The sequence below is a fragment of the Myzus persicae genome, unplaced genomic scaffold (assembly GCF_001856785.1).
Source record: "Myzus persicae strain clone G006 unplaced genomic scaffold, MPER_G0061.0, whole genome shotgun sequence".
Classification (NCBI taxonomy): Eukaryota; Metazoa; Arthropoda; class Insecta; order Hemiptera; family Aphididae; genus Myzus; species Myzus persicae.
The window spans coordinates 1,351,917-1,369,619 of NW_019100468.1; the positions used below are offsets into that span (position 1 = coordinate 1,351,917).

General features: G+C 32.4%; 1 protein-coding gene across 3 annotated transcripts in view; it reads left to right on the forward strand.

Annotated features, from left to right (window-relative positions):
• Positions 1-17,703, forward strand: part of LOC111036895 (cGMP-dependent protein kinase, isozyme 2 forms cD4/T1/T3A/T3B) — a 123,416-nt gene that overhangs the window by 46,054 nt on the left and 59,659 nt on the right. Inside the window, exon 1 of one of the 3 annotated variants that reach the window (XM_022321855.1) lies at positions 16,460-17,103. The exons of the other annotated variants lie outside the window; for them this stretch is intronic. Within the exon in view, the coding sequence (XP_022177547.1) occupies positions 16,709-17,103 (395 nt within the window). The 5' untranslated portion in view covers positions 16,460-16,708. Of the gene's footprint in view, positions 1-16,459; positions 17,104-17,703 lie in introns of those variants that run through there. 3 annotated transcript variants of the gene reach the window in all.

Genomic DNA, 17,703 nt, shown 5'->3' on the forward strand with positions numbered 1-17,703 from the left:
TTTTATCGTACATTCATTTTTAGTCATTAATTATATTATGATATTACTATTAAATATGCAATTTGAAGATGAACCTAACTCATCGTATAACCTTAATCAATTCTTCGCTATAATAGTTAATTAGAATATAAATTGTGTTGACCATTGTAATTTGTAATTAATTGGTGCATGTGCAGCAAGGTTGAACAATGTCGCCTTGAATAGAGTTTAATTTCATCCAACCTATATAAAGTTCAAATACTCCAAATTGCATAACAATAATAAATGCAAATTGTTAGTGGGTACTTATCGTCAATTGTAAACTAAAATAATTACGCTAATAATAAAATAAAATAGAATGCTAATGAAAGTGAGGATTATCTATCGATATAATAAAAAATATACGTGTTTGGTTCTTTGTTTATTTTACACATTAATGACTGGTGAGGTGTTATAAAACATTTTTACTATCCTTTTAGTCTTAAAAACACATAAAGGAAAACCGGTTGACTCTAAACAAAACGTATCATTATATACTTTATAAATGCCGATTTCTAGTTAACAAAAAAAATAACTGTATACTCCCGTTTTTGAAGTGTTAAAATTTGTTGGTTTCTCTTATTCAAGTTTTGTAAAGGCATGTAAAAAACCACTATTCACATTCTTTTTGTGAAAAATAATATTTAAAGATTGTATATAGGTATTCTCTTATCAATTAATATTGTAAAAACAATAAGTGTCAAGCAATTAGAAACTGTATATACAATCGTGTTATTAGAAGTTAGAACTATATAATTATTTGATAAGAATAATTCTAAGTTGATGTTATATCAGGTATGAGGTAATAAGCATAATAAATAATAATTATTCATCCCTGAATTAATACTTTATTTTTAATTATTTCGGTTTTTGAGGATTTTGTTTTGAAATTAGGCATCTAAGTTTTTGGTATTTTATGGAATTAAAATGTTATTGTCATTAACAACATGTTTGAGAAACGCAAAAATCAAATTACGAAAAAAATTAGAAGATTTACGCATAAGACATAAACAGTTTTTAACGAAATCGATTTTGCCGTATTTCAAAAACATACGTCTTTAAAATATGTTTATAAACTATTTTATGTACTGCTAAAAGCTTGACAATGTAATACACCTATCTTAAAATATCAAAATTACAAGGCACAATTTTTTTTTTTTGATAGGCGTTTGAATTGTTGAAAACTGAAGTTCAAATTTGTAAATTGATTTTTATTAAAACATTACAAAATTTCACTTTAAATAGCTAAGGCTTGAAAATGTAAGCCTCTAAAGTCTACCTGAAAATATCCCAAATACATTATGCACCTTATACATGGTTAGGCACTTAACTTGGTCTAGGTTGTTAATAGATATTTCAAGTTCAAAATTTTGATATTTAAATAAAATATAACTATTTTAGTTATTTTATTATTATTCAAAAAATATGATTCGTTGAGATTTTTAAACTAATTGAAAATAAATAACTAATAGTAATAAAAATATACCATAAAATATCCTTTGAAAAATTGGCCGATAGAATTATTTTTCATGTATACAACGACGATTTACCGTTTAATTCAAATGTATTTCATTATTAATGAATCATTAATAACCTATTCAATGACGATGAACCTAGTATACAGCAGAGTGACTTCTCTGATTTTTTATACGAGCTTATGAATATTATGTTTTTATTAAACACGAGCACTCTGTACCATATATTCCGTATAATATGGCCGTATAAAATAAAAGTGGTAGGAAGAATAATGACTAGGAAAACAATTGTTATCAGTAAAATACGACCTCTTATCTGCACTGTCGTAAAAAATAATTAATTATATTTTGATGTCATAAATAATATGAGATATTTTACATCCCTACATCTATATTATTATACTATGTATTGATATCTTTAAACCATTGAATATTTAGATACACTTTATTATTTTTTATTCGTTTCGTAATGTTTTGAGTGAAGTTAGACAGTAGACATTTATTGGTTATACTAAAAATAAATAAATTATGATGTGTTTTTGTTTAATATTTATGCCATAAACACATTTTTGAGTGGGAGTGCCCTAAAAACTTGCATATTAAAATGCCAAGAGACTTTTTTTTTTTAACTTTTCCTGAAAACGTTTTCATTTATTTTAAGCTGTATCTATAATATTATGTAGTTAATTACTTGTACTTCATATTGTATAAGATTAATTATTGCATTGATAGTCCAAAATGGAATATATTATGCACTAGTTCACATCGATATATTTATTCATCATCATCATATACAAAGTACATTTTATAAGAAAGTCTATCAGTTATATCGAATGTCATGCCCATACAAATTAATTTACATAGATACATACAGTACAATAAAATAAACCATAATATTATGTAGACTCTGAACTACTGAACAAAGATAAACGATAGATCCATAAGCCTTAAATAAAAAATAATAAAAATATTTAGAAAATTAAACCATATCGTGTAAGAAATAATAATACAATCATTTAGAAATTTGGTGAAAATTTCAATTACCTGCGGTTTATCATATTTGAATTACAACAAAATAAGAAAATCTTTTGATGATAAATCGTTATTAACAAAATATGAATCATTCAGTTTCGTAAAAAAGACTCATAAAAATATTTGCGGAATTATGCTTAATTTTTTTTTAAACTTATGGGGAACCTATTATATTCAATATTTAAATCTTAGGCATGAGTAGTTAATACAAAAATTAATTTAAAATATAAAAATTTAAATTACCTGCAAACAGCAGGAAAAACCTCAATTTTTTTTATGAACATAGGATTATTCGTTTTGGAGTTTCAAAAAAAAAAAAATAGTCTCTTGTTTCTTAAACATTTTTGTTTTCCCTATTCTTTATTTTTTCCTGATCGTTATGAAAAATGCATTATCAATTTTGGCCTTTCCAATGTAACAACTAGATTCAATTTTCTTCCAGAAATTACCTCTAAAGTTGAAAATTTAACCATTTTTTTTTGCTCTGCTCTGAACAAAAAATAAAATAAAAATAAAGGCTTAATATAAAATATAAGTATAATTTTATTTTAAATAATAAATATAATAATCTTGCCAATGACGTAATTGATGATTTCTGCGTCACTGACTATACGGTATTTATTTACAATCTTAAAGACTTAGTCTAATTTTTTACAGACAGTTCTAGGTGATTTTTTTTACTATATTTCCAAGTACCTACAGGTTTTCATAACATATCGATTGATATTGGAAAGTCCGATTGAGTCTTATACAGTTATATTATAATCTGATGACGGAAATGTATTATCAAAAGTGGTAGACACAATATGTTCTAATATAACAACGTCGCGGTCGTGTCACTTTGTATACACTTGGCATATTATCAATTTGTCGTAACGTTTAAACCTATAATGTTATGTCAATTAGTTTATGATACACCGCACGTTTCAATCAAACGATCACGTCTCATGGGCCACGGCATTTAAATACCTATTTTATTTATTACCTCCATTATAGTTGTATAAACGTCTTATATCTGTGATCATTAATTTGATATATTTTTTTAACGACTCATAAAATATTTTATATACATAGGAACTTCATGTAGGTAATTGAAATAGGTATATAGAGTATTTCTCATCTGTACTTAGTATTATATTATTATTAAATTACTATCTATATTTAAGAATACAAGCAAGATAATCATATAGGTAATTAATAATAATTCATAAGTAGCATGATAGGGTCAAAGGGACAGCTAATCTTATTTATAATTTACGCACTTGTGTATCAACAACAGAGGAGACCCTTTTAATTACCATCATAAATTAAATATCGGTTAGTACTTACTACTTGGTGGGGTCAATAACACACACTGGTAATGTTAGGGGTTAACACGCCCCTACCAAAATTGTTTTCTATACATTTTAAAGTGAATTTTTTTTTTAAACAGTAGTTATTTGTGTTATTTTTTTTTATAGAACCCCTTCTTCACATTTTTGTATGGGTACACCTAGGGGTGTACTAATGTTGGGAGGGGGGAAGTTGAGGATTATCTCCCCTAGAATTTCGTATGGTTAACTATGAACCAAGTCTTGACAAAACTAGGATACAACGAACCGCTTGAAGTTTTATGCATAACGCTTACATACAGGTACAATTTTTCCGTCAATAAATTTATTTTTATAAATATTTTTAAAATACAGTGTTAATTTATTACAACTTTTTTAAAATTTGAGTTATTAAATACCAATTGTATAATATTATATTATATACCTATTTAAGCGAGCGAGACCTTGGCATATTGTATACCTATAGTAGGTTGAAAATGTTTTGATGTTGTAGTTTTATTATTTCAGTTACAATTATTGAGGTATTAAGGTATATGTTATCAAAATCCAGTAGTTAACTTACATTGTAAAAGTAAATAGTAATATCTACTGTAAATCGTGGTGTTCGGTTAATGTGTATAAAATAGGTATGTATAATAGGCATTATGCAAATGTTACGTTTTAAGGAAATAACAATAATATACATTATATGGTAATGGTAGTACTGTAGGTGAAATATCGGTCATTTGAATTTCACTATAGCTGTTCTCTACTGTACTCATACATTTTTATTAAATGAGGTATCGCGAACATATTTCACAATAAATTACTATAATAAAATGACGACGATTGTCGTAAACACAGATTATACTGAAACAGACGGACTCTGTTACTTGAATATTGTTTATTTTCTTTCTTAGATTTCGATTACGACCTCTAGACTAGGTCATCATATTAATATACTCTTTAATCGTATAATATTGAATATCCGTCTGCAATATACATCGTACATTTTAACTTTCGTAATAATAACTATAGTATTGGACACAATTTCAAGTTATAATTTATAACGTTTACTTAAGTACTTAATACATAAAATAATTTGTTCTCGTAATATTATGCGTAAGTATTTTTCTCTTGCCAACCAGCAATTTTTAAAAATATTTTTAGGACATGTGGCAGAGAGACTGCTGGTCAATTGTAACTTTGTATCAATTTAAATCCCGGGGTGGGTGTGTAATAATATTGTACAATAATTACCGTCTAATGTGAAGGCCATATACTGTATCTTTGTCCGTCTAAATATGTAAATAATAAATACGCAAAAATCGAAAGAATAAAATTTTTTTTCAAACATACGTTTGTCGTTGATTGGTGAACGTTATAATAATATTGGGTGACGCCAGTGATAACAATACAAATAAATAATAATAGTCATAAAAAACAGTATTGTAATATTATTGTAGTAGTAAATAAACACTGTAACGACGAGACTCGGCCACCGGGCCACGACTCATCATGGGACGTCCAATTGTAAATTGTCGTGCGTCGTACATCCTGCATTTTAATATCGTGCGATCATTATATTGATGTTTGCCGCCGTCTATTTAAACGCATTTTCGGTCGACATTTTATATTTTATTGATAGTAGGTACCTAACGCCCGACGGAACACCACAATATTAATAATTATAATCCAACTCCGCACAGCTGGTTTTCTCGCCGGCGTGATATTTTACTCATGTTGTATAAGTACTTGCTATTTTTGGATATAAGTTTAGGAGAGGAGGGAAACTAGACATAATAATGCCATACACATTGCAACAAATGTTATCACTGTGTGGAGGGGAGGGTGAACTCCCTCTTCCTGCGTACCGGCTTAAAATCGACGATGATAATTATAAAGTTTTATGTACCCCAGAAGTATTGAGACTAATTCATCCCACGTTCGTCTCTTCACGACATTCTGGAGGCTCTCAAATCGTTAAGGAAATATAAAGATAATTTTTATTTTTTTCCTCTTGTGCGGGTCACTTGACAAATTTTCGCACAGGTTGAATACCTCATGTATACATATACACTGTGTCATCGCCACGTTGTCTAAGGGAGCCCGTCACACCGATGTACGGCCCAATAATAAAAAAAAATAAAAATAATATATCGTAAGAAAATGGGTAGAGTTGTAGTCGACGCGACCGGAATTTCTCGCAGTAGGTACCCACGTGCACTAGGAGGACGGTTGAGATAGATGGAGAAGAATCGCGAAGACGGACGAGTGTTGCAAAGGAAGGTTTGTTCAACGAAATCTGCGCGTTATATAAATAGTATATTTTTCTAATCGAGTTGACCTTGGGGCGGGCGCGCGTGCGACGCTCGGACCCGGTGTGTCGACGACTAAGCGAAGCCGTCGTCCGGCGACGATGCCAAACTTCTCACCCATTATTCGGTCGGCCGTCTCCTCCGCCGCCGTTATGCGGCCGTCCGTGGTCGGACGTCGTAAAATGCGGTCGCTCCGTCATCTATAGTTCGTCATCATTATTATTATTATTATTATTATTATTATCTTCGTCGTCGTCGTAAATATTGCAAATGTGATTATTGATAATGCCACAACCACAGATATATACTAATTAGTATTAGTATATATCTGTGGCCACAACATAATTTATTATTATTTACGCGAGATACGGTTTTCGACCCACGCGTCGCCACCGATGGATGGATACCATAAAACACTCATCGGACTCGGAACGGTTGCTCGCGATCCGAACGAACGAAACGATAGCGATAAGAGATCAACCGTGGTCGTGGTCGATGGTCAGCTGTGATGTTTTATATAATTTATCATCTGGACCGTTGCCGGTGATCCGCTCGGAGACCCAACGCACACCGTCTTGCCCACTCGCGTGAAGACGCACGGAATTAACAATACCTAAGTGGCCGACGTTGGTTTTACCGCCATCTGGCGGACGACGGCGCCGACCAACGTCTGTGCGTCATTCGACGGATAGACGTCGCTACGAGTAGTTTTGGGTCGGTTTTATTTGCCCTAATATTCCAAATAGTGTTTTTTTGTATTGTGTACCTGTCGGCTTTTATTATATATAGCATACGATTATGTCATTAACCGTATTACATTAGTCATTGTACTATTATGTACACTAAAGCATCGGAATAGTTTTTTTTGATCGTTTGAACAAAATTACACATGGTTTTATTTTAGTAAACAAACAACGATTTTAAGCATAACATTGTAAACAATGTGATTTCGTGATTTAAAATGATTTCTGTAACTAGTTTGAGTATGAAGCTTAATAAAAATGATAATAATAATCGGTTTTATACATCAATTTCTGCAAAATACTGATTATTGATTACTAAAAACTAGTTTGGGTATTAATTTGAAACTATGTCTACTGATTTCGTTTATGAATTTAAAAATATATTTACTTTGATAAATTGATCTTTGATACATCTAGTTTTAGAAAATTAAAAGTAGTTTATTTCAATCAATTTTTGAAACTTATTCAAGGCAACAAAAATAACTCTAATAAAAATTTATCCGTAATCATAAAATAATCTTATCCAGATTTGTGTTTTAAAGCAAAATTATTTAGAAACATCTATAATATAATGCTTATTGAAAAATAATTGTATCTCAAACTTTTTTTTTCGTACGGTTAACTTTTAAATCAAAAAACTAAATGATAAAAACCGGTGTTTTTGTTGATTTTTTAGCTTTCGTGGGTGACATTTTAGTTCGCAAATTCGTACTTATTATCCGCTTAATGGATAACAATGCATGGCAAATTCAAGTCAAAATCTTTTTTTTTCAATGAAAAAGGATATTGTGAAGAATGTTTTTAGACTTAAATTTGTTATACCTTCGATGCTTTAGAGTTAAATTATACATTTACGTACTCAACTCACGGGGTCCTCAGGTAGATATCCTACCTGATAATATACTACTTTCATAATTACAATCAATTCTCACGGGCAACGCTGGGGCGGGATAGCTATAAATTAAAATATAATGTGATTTACTCTTAAAAAGACATTTATTCAGTCGCAATTTTTTCCGGGCAAGGCCGGGAGGACAGCTAGTAGTATAATAACATGTAACAAAAAAAATTAATAATTATCTTGATTGACATTTATAACAACGTGCATTTTTAAATTTTCGATGATCGTACTTTCGGTATTATTGGTTTTATATTACACGTAAATAACGAACAACGAACACAAATTAAACACATAAGACACCGCACTACAGTCAGCTCATTGCAGTGTTCACTCGTTCGTTTTGTAATAATATTTGTAAATCACTATAATCACTATAAGATATTTGATATCTCAATTTTCAGCCGAAACATGGAAATAATAAAAATTTGAGGTACTAGGTAGACTGCCACGATCGTTTCTCAACGCAGAACCCGTATATAGCCACGTCAAAAATACGTTTGGTCGACATAGCCAATCTGAGGATATTATAGTATTATACATTTATACTACATATAAGTCGTACACTGTTTGTTTACTTATGATAAGCTTTTAAATTTAAACCCTCTGAACTCTTAAGGTAACATGTTAAAACGGTAAAATTGTCTAAATATGTGATAAAAAAAATTGAATTATTGTGAAACATGTTAAGACATGTATTTATGACAAAATTTGTAAAATATGTAAAATCAAATATAGGTCAATCTATAAAAAATCGCTTGAAACGAATTTATCACTTGCTGGAATAGTTTATCATGCCATAGTGAAAATATGTATTTATGTATAAATCTTAGCCCTAGTTATCACTAATACGAATAAAACGAGCCACGAAAATAAATAAAAAAAAAGAAAAATTATTATTTATCATGCACCACCATATGTATTATATTATACGACTGAACCTATTAGTAACATTAGTATTTTAAGTTTTTACCATCGAATTAGTGGACCAAAATTGTTTGGCGTTCCCGTTTTGCTCATTCAGACTCGTTTGAATTTTGATTTATAAATATAACCATTTATTAAATTAACATAAAAAAAATGTAGTTCTCATTCGAAACTCATTCTGAAAATTGTTCATCACTTCAGTGGACCTTCGTTAAATTGCTTAAATGTCTATTGATATACTAGTATGCTACTTTTAGTAAACATTCCAAAAATTAAAATTTGAATAAATTTACTGTTAAAGGAAAATATGGTAGAGGAGAATGCTTGGTGCATCACCATGTATATCATTATAGCAGAAAATATTACTAAAGTCATACTAAAACTATAGATACTAACTATTATACATTGATTAGTGTATACATACATTTTAAAAACTAAATTTACTGAAGTAGTCAAGTGTGTTTTATGTATAATTATTTCGTTTTAATCAGCAACCCGAAAATGTTACGAGTTATTATTTAGGCTATTGTGCGTTTAATCTTTTCTTTTCTTAAACCTTACTTATTACTCTAATCAGTATTTAATTGCGCAATCATTATTTTATCCATGTTAAGTTAACTTACAGTTAGACTTTAAACTTAATAACTATTCCACATTATCTAAAGACTTGAGATAAATAGACCTAAATCCTAGACTTTTGTTTTCCTGTGAAATGATAAGCTTATCATGTTTTTAAGTCCTAAACAGTCAAGAATCAATAACCTCATACTTTTTTTTAAATAAACTCACTCATTTTAATCGTTACCTGTATTTGTATTTTTTACAACGGTTCACCTAATTAAAGATAGTAAATAATTTTTGAAAGTGGCTTATTTCTTCAAATTAAAATATTAACCTGATGTTTTTTAAATTTATTAATCGATATATTCGATAGACTGTATTATAAAATGTTATATTATTAATAATGTTATATAATTCATTTTAATTGCTTTTCTGATAAAAGGCATAGATATTCTAGATCTTTGCAGATTTCGTATACTCTATAATCTTTGCATATGACTAAGTTATAGTGTACAATGTACTATGTAACTATGCCTCTTAGGCCAATAATCTTGTCTTATATTTCGAACTCTTAAGATAGGATGTTAAATTATAGTAAGTACTTATAATACATATTAGAACAGACATACTTTTATCCTTGATTAATAATTCCTGACTTAGTTTCTATGCTTTTGTTGTTTTGTGTTAAATTATCAGTTATTTTCCCGTGATACTTGATGAGTTCTAAACAATTTGAAAACAATTGATTTAAGGCTTTAGAACTTAACTATTTGAAACATTTTGTCATACAAATTAACTACAGTATGTGCAGTGTACTTGGTGATTAATCAAGCATGCTATTCCCTTTTCTTTCAATTACGTAGTTATTCAAAATCTGATTTTTGGAATTTTCAAATAGGTACTTATACTTAAAGCTCATATTTTCAAATTCTTGAAATTTTTTGTACTACTCAAAGAGTGTCTTATGGAAATAATGATTTCTGTATTCTAATGAGAACCCCTTTTTTCTATTTTAAATTATTTAATAAATAGTTCTTCTGAATATTTGAACTAATATAGTGTCTTACACTTGAGTCTTAGAGATATTTAACTTGGAGTACATTGTGGAAAAAACTATCCACTAAGTTAACAGTAAAAAGGGTGGTTTTCGTTGTTTCTCATCTCACTAAAAATAGTAATTATCTATTTTTTTTCAACCCAAAATACTTTGTTGGGATGTGTAATGTTATTCCTTAAAATAGATTGCTGGATCGTTCTATTCAATAATTTGTTCTTATGTACGCCTTTCATAAACTTGTATTTATATAGTATATAAATATTTAATACCTATATGTCTATATGGTTGCATATCAAAATCCTCGCATTCGATATTAAGTGATACCTTAATGCTGCATTTAAAGTTGTCATTATGTATATAACTATGAATTATATAGTTTAAGTTTGACTGTAATTTTTGCATTATACCAATAATTAATTATTGACTATCGTCGTATAAAAGGCATTCAATTGCAAGGTCACTCATGCTTACCAGATCACTTATAGTGTATATATTTATTACAAAATGTACAATTTGGAACACATTTTTAATTAATTTCTCCAGTTTTTTTTTTTACTGACAAACGAAAATCGCTTTTGGCACTCTTATATACATATAATATAGAACATTAATTATAGCTGACTGTCGTGCAAAGATTTTGGTGATATTTTTAGTTTAAGGTTCGAATAATCAGGTTAGAATACTGCGGAGTTGGTAATTTTTCATTTGCATAGCCGACTCACAATAAACGTCTACTTGTTTAGTATAGATAAATTAACGTATTCTAGGTCTGTTTACAAAATTTTATTACAGATTAGCTGTCCTATCACTACCGCATGACATCTGCCAGGATTACTTTGGCAAAATAAAATACATTTGACCTCAAATGCGCGTCAAAAAAAAAGCACATTGATACCAAAAAAAACATTTCATTACTTTCGTATGTTTCGTTAGTCGTTAAAAAATCAAACCCCGGAGGTTATAATATTATGTAAATTATTCATCATAGTTTAAGTATCTTATAATTTAATTGTATTAAACGTAAAAAAATGGGGTTTGTAAAATAATTATAGCCATTCGGTTAAATGAATTCATTCTGATCTATTTGGAGCTGATGGGTATAAGTGTACTTTTAATATATTCATATTAATAATAATTACTGGATAGTGATTTAATTGTACTGAGAAAATGAAATGTGGTTGCACTTATGCATTAAAATAAACTCAATCTTAAATCCAAAAAATAATAATCTAGTATAAAATATACAAGCTTGTCAAGGTTATGTTTTTAGCTATTATTATGACCAACTTTCAAAGAAATAAAAAGCTCATCATAGATTTTTCAAAACAATTATAACTTTTTGGAACAGAAATAAATGATTAAAATATAAATAGTACAGCAGGTAGGTACGCTCAAAACAATAAATAAGGGAAATACCTACATAGGTACATACATATAAGCGAGGACTGTGGGGAATTTTTTTAAAACTGTAATTAGGGTTTCTTTAAGTTTTAAGTGTAATGTTCAAGCATTACTTACTTCGATAAGTAAGTCTAAGAAATTATATTGATGTATATAACCATGTATAAGAAATTTAATGGCATAACTCTTATTAGTTAGAAAGAGACTGCTCGATCAGTAAAACATATAATTACATTTATATTTATTTATTTATTTATATGAATTGATAAAAAAATAAGTAGCTTAATAATATAATATCGTGTGATCCAAATTGATTTATTATAATATGTTGGTATAGTGACCTAAATTATGGAGTAAATAATGTACATAATGTATATTATTAATAACTAGTTCAAAAACGTCAGTATTAACAAATAATGTAGTTTGATCTTTGATACACTCTTAGATTTTCAAATTATTTCTTAAATTAAGTAATTTTTTGAATGTCCCAAGTAAATGATTATCTAAGTTATGATCCCAATTTTTGCAGTTATGATGAACAAATAATAAATGAGGTTCTTCTTCTGTTTTCGATGTATTCATAATACAATCACCTATATATGTGGGATACATAATTTATTTTCTCATGGAAATTTGTTCGTTAAGATTTTAAGCCCCATTAAAAATAGTAGGTAATCACCTCCATAAATAATGTGCATGACAATTTTACAATTTTATGAAATTTGAGAATTGTTGTTTAGTTTCTTGGGTCCTCGCTTCACTTCGAATGCAAAATAAATAAGATATAAAAAAGTGACTTGAGCCCACTAGAGTCACTCGTTCAGTGATCCGTGACGGTTTTCACCTCTGTAGGTCGTAAATCAGTATAAAAAACTCGTCGGCGGCCCGCGGAAATAATTCTGTCACTCGTACGATGTCGTGAATGACGCGCCTGCGGCGTGACGTTTGTATAATTTATTCGTATATTTTCGACCATCGCCCAATTATTGCTATTATTATTTCATATTTTTTTCCTTTCATTACCGACACGGTATAGTAAGAATCATAACGCTCGACGAACACATAATTTGGGTGCCTTGGTATATCTACCTACCTGTATTCTGTCTGGTCTGAAACTGCGAATGAGAGTCGTGGAACCCACGTATATTATAATGATACTCCGGGAGCAGTGCAGGTTTTTGCGATCGTATTTGTTTGTTTCCCACTTGACACTACGGGGCTAAGAAAAGACCTACGCAAGCTCGTTTGCGAATAATATTTTTTCACACATAACAATGATACCTACGCGATTTCAATTCGACAGGGACGCATTTTCTTCTCTGGCACGACAACAATGTATGTATTTAAATATGGTAATAATAATAACACCCGCCCCAGATAAATATAAGATATATGTATAATGTAACTTGGTCAGAGCGAGGGAAGAGCAGAAAACTTAATTACCTTATTATATATAGTTATCAAAGGAAGGATTTATATTCGTTATAGAGATAGGTTTTCCGTATCTGGGGATTTGAGCACTTTTCCAAGAGGTTTTAATCAATGTATAAGAAAAGACGTACAACCAAACTTTGGCTTACAACTCTATGAAATTATTTCTCTATTTTAATAAGTACCACTTTACTGTGTATCGAATGATATGGCTATGAATACAGAATAACTGTATATTTGAGTTAATTCTTGCTGATGCAGGTGAATGCTGAACTGATTGACATTGCCATTTTAATAATAATAATTTTGACGGAGTAGAAAAGCGTCAAGTGTACATATTTTGTATAGATCTTTTTTATAATGTCTACTTAGTGTATAATTTGTGTATATATAATCTAACAAATATTACAATTGATGGATGTTTATAGATAGAGATTGTGAGAAAGAGATAATAGATGAATATACTTATTATAGTGTAACAGGCATACCCACAACTAGAGGAGTACTTCGGGAGAAGGGCTTAGCAAATTGGGACAATGGGGAGATATAACTCCCCATTCCTAACCTTCCCTGGATACCTCACTGATAGCATCTTACTTATTCGAATTTTTATTTTTTGAGTTGTTATATAGTTAATCTCATCTTTATAAATTAAATTGTTTGAAATTTTTAATCAGGCATAAACATACCTGTAATTTGTTGTTTTTCGATGCAGTGGAGAAAATATCAAGTAGCACGCTGCATTTGACTCAAGATCAGTTTAGGTACACCCGACTTAGTACATGGTCATTAATTATTTTTAAATGAGAATATACCTACCTACTCTACTGTAAATTTGAATATGGCTGTTAATGAAACATATTATTTGAGTTCGTTCGTGTTGGTGGCGGTGAATACCGCGCAGTGTCATTTTAACAATAATAGATAATGCGAGTGCATATATTATATATTGTGTAGGTCAATTCTATATTGTGCATTTACAATTTAGCGTATGTTTTATGTATAGTATGTAACAAATGTTACTAAATGTTGATAGACAGAGATGGTGAGATTTATTGGTAGATATATAGTTAGAGAGAGTGAGATGGTGTGAGAGAGGTAGCGCGTGCTGTGCGCACGAAACGAGCGTGGCGGCGGAGACAAGCGAGCGTCTCCGTGGGTGCCCACCTTGAAGCTCAGGTGGCTGCCGTTGGCTGCCGTGGTGGGAGTGACGGCGGCGATCGCTCGTCACGTCCCGGGCACCGACGGCGGACATTTGTCGCGCCGCCGCCACCAGTCGTTTCCAGCGTCTATCTACGTATGTGCGGTGTCCAACCGGTGTCCGTCCGCCGTCGCGTCATCAGTATACTTTTTTACCAATAATATTAGTATAAAATAATATTCCGAACAAATTACAATTCGTTCCGCCCGAATATCTCCCTCAGCGTCGTTTCCGGTTCCGTCCACACAGCGTACGTACCTCCTGACGAGCGCGATCGTTGCATGTGTGCGTGTATAATATTGTAATGCACATAGGTATAGGTCGTCCGGCTTTTCCGTCCTCGAAAGCTTAAAATGTACACTCGCGGGTGTAAAATATCATATCATAATTGTTAGGTTAGGTTAGCGTTTCTAAATGTTCATTTCGGGGGCCACCACAGTAGAAACGTCGAGAAACACAAGTGTAGACTGCAACCACGACCATGGTAGTTTTCATCTAGTCGAAGATCAACGATGATTCTCGTCAACCAATATCTTTACAGATTCGTCATATTATATAATTTTGAAATCCTGCCTCATATAGTTATCTCGTTTGTGGTAGCGGTCATTGTTTTCAGAGGGTGACGCGAAGCAATATCGGCTGTGTTTGAACTTTTATTTAATTTTTATTTGTCAATAAAACACAACTTTTTCAAAACAAGGCTTCTTGCAAAATTGGATTTCGTCTGTTCGATGCGAATTCTGCTGTATTTCGAAAAATTTGTTCGCATAACATTTAGTAACTTTAGATCTTACTGCATTTTGTCTATTCAGAGTTCAGACCATTAATCCGCATATAACATATATTATTGATATAAGTAGTCTGCATTCCGCATGCGTATATCGGCGAGGAGGGTTTACATAGCGTGAAAGCTGAACGTGGACAGAAATACCGAATAGTTCTATAGTAAAATTAACACCGGGCACGTATATCGACTCACCCCCCCCCCCTAAATTTTAAACAAATATATCTTCTACTTATGTAATTATATTATGATTTTTTATCTGTTGTTTAAATTGATTATGATTTATGACCTCCTCCCACCGACTGAACTTGTTTCTGTGTACGTGCCTGTTAACGACAAGGCCTTATAATATCTGCCATGTACCTATGCGTTATTATAGTATAGCTGCAGGTGAACTCAATACGTCATGCGTTTGGTAGAGACATAAGTCTCCGATCCCCAATCCCAAGTCCGTTCCAGGACATATTCCGCGTTCCCGCTGACACAGTCCTTCCAAAGCCCTGTCAAGTCCCTCCAAAATTCCTAAATTCATCATGAATACCACCTCCCTCATTTCACTTGTGTTTCTGGTAGAGGTACGCGTGATACAGATCGATAATATAAATAGGTATATGATAATTTCGTCATAAAAAATATTTGAGTTAGCCCCTTCTAAATATAGGACTGTGGCAAAAGCCCCCAAAGGTTTTAATAACCGCTCAAAAATAATGTTCGTTTACGATCAAAATAAATATTATAATAAAAACGAGACCAACGAAAAATAAAAACAAGCCAAAGTCGTAAATTACGGTGGAGTTAAATCGTCGTTCAACGACGTATATTATACTGTGCGCACGCACACAATACAGCATCACACGTACTATGTGCGTATGTACCTACTCATTTTTTTTACGAGCTCGTTTATTGTATATAATATGAAATGTAATATAATATTAAAGTTAATTACTTTACGTAAAATGCGTTTAAAAATAATGCGCAAGCCAAAATCGTCATCGCAGCAACCGCGGTAGGAACTCCTCGTATCACGAATTTTCGTCACCTCACCCACCCACCGAAAGGTCCGTGTATATTACAACGATAGTCGCGATTGATAATATCGTTATTTGACGCCTCACACATTTGTCGTGTTATTGTTACTATTATTATTATTATTATTATTATTATGTTCTACCTATAACTCCCGCGGCCGGTTTTCGAGGCGCGTTCCGACCGGAGGACCTTGCGGCCGGCCGGTCGCCGCGCGCGGAATTGAAATCGATCATCGTTTTACAGATCCTTGACCCGGTTGTGTTGCAGCGGCAGTCTGCTCGCGACGAGACAGCGGAGGGGAAATCTCATACTATACGCACAGAACGCTTAAACGCAACAGCGCACCGCCGCGCGTGTACGACAGTCGGTTCGACGCGTCCGAAACCACACTGCAGCTACATAATATATACACTGCGCCGCGATATACGTGTAAACGACGGTACGATAGCATAATACAGCAGATAGTAATCGTAGCACCGTCTGTGGCGACCGACCCGCGTGTTATACGCCGTCCGCACTCGCGATGAGCACGTCCGTGATGAACAGGTTGCGGGACCTGGAGCGCGAGCTGGCCCGCCGGACGTCCGAGTCGAGGAAGAAAGACGACTACATCGCCCGGCTGGAGCACCGGCTCGACGAGCGCGACGCTAGCGTCCGGCACCTGCGCAACGAGATCGACAAGTTCCGACAGGTGGTTCGGCCGCTCACCCATCACATTATGGCCATCCAGATGTCGGCCGACGATCTGGTCGTGTGTAGCGGTGGCGGCGGCGGCGGTGGTTGCTGCAACGGCGGCGATCATCATGGCCACTCGGCAGGGTCTTCGTTCAAGGGCCGGCCCACTCGTCAGGCCATTTCGGCTGAACCGCTCAGGACCACCGACCCGCTGCCCATCGTCAAGGTTCCAAAGTCCTCAAAGTGAGTTACGAACAGGGCTTGATTAAGTTATTTTGAAAATGTGGCCCTTACTGCTCAACAAATATTGCTCCCTCCCCCTCATCATAGAGTTAAATATTATTTTTTTAAACAAATTCATTTGTTATGTCAGCAGAGAGGTTTCTGTTGAAATTAATGACAAGTTCTTTCTTAAGTTTCAGTTGATTTTAATCATATTTATATCCTCTCCAGCTAGTACAGAAAAATACCTTCCACTACTCAGTATACAGAATTGATAAAAATATAATAAATAAAAAATAAGTATCAATGTTTAGAAATATTTAGTGAATATTTCATTCTAATGATAATATAGTTATTGCCTTTATATATACATAGTGTACAACTGCAGAGTGGTTAGTGGTTACTGTATAGTCTATGTGTTTTGACCTACAGGGCTTGAGGGTATATAATATGGCATGAAGTTTGATTAGGTAGATACCACCATATAGAGTCGTATCCCATATTGTCCCATTTCCCTACTAATCTTTCTTCCGTGTCTCCACTTATCTCGCTCCTTCGCTATCACAATCATCGTACACTCCTAAAAAATGTTAACAGTATAATACCTTACGTCTTTGTTTG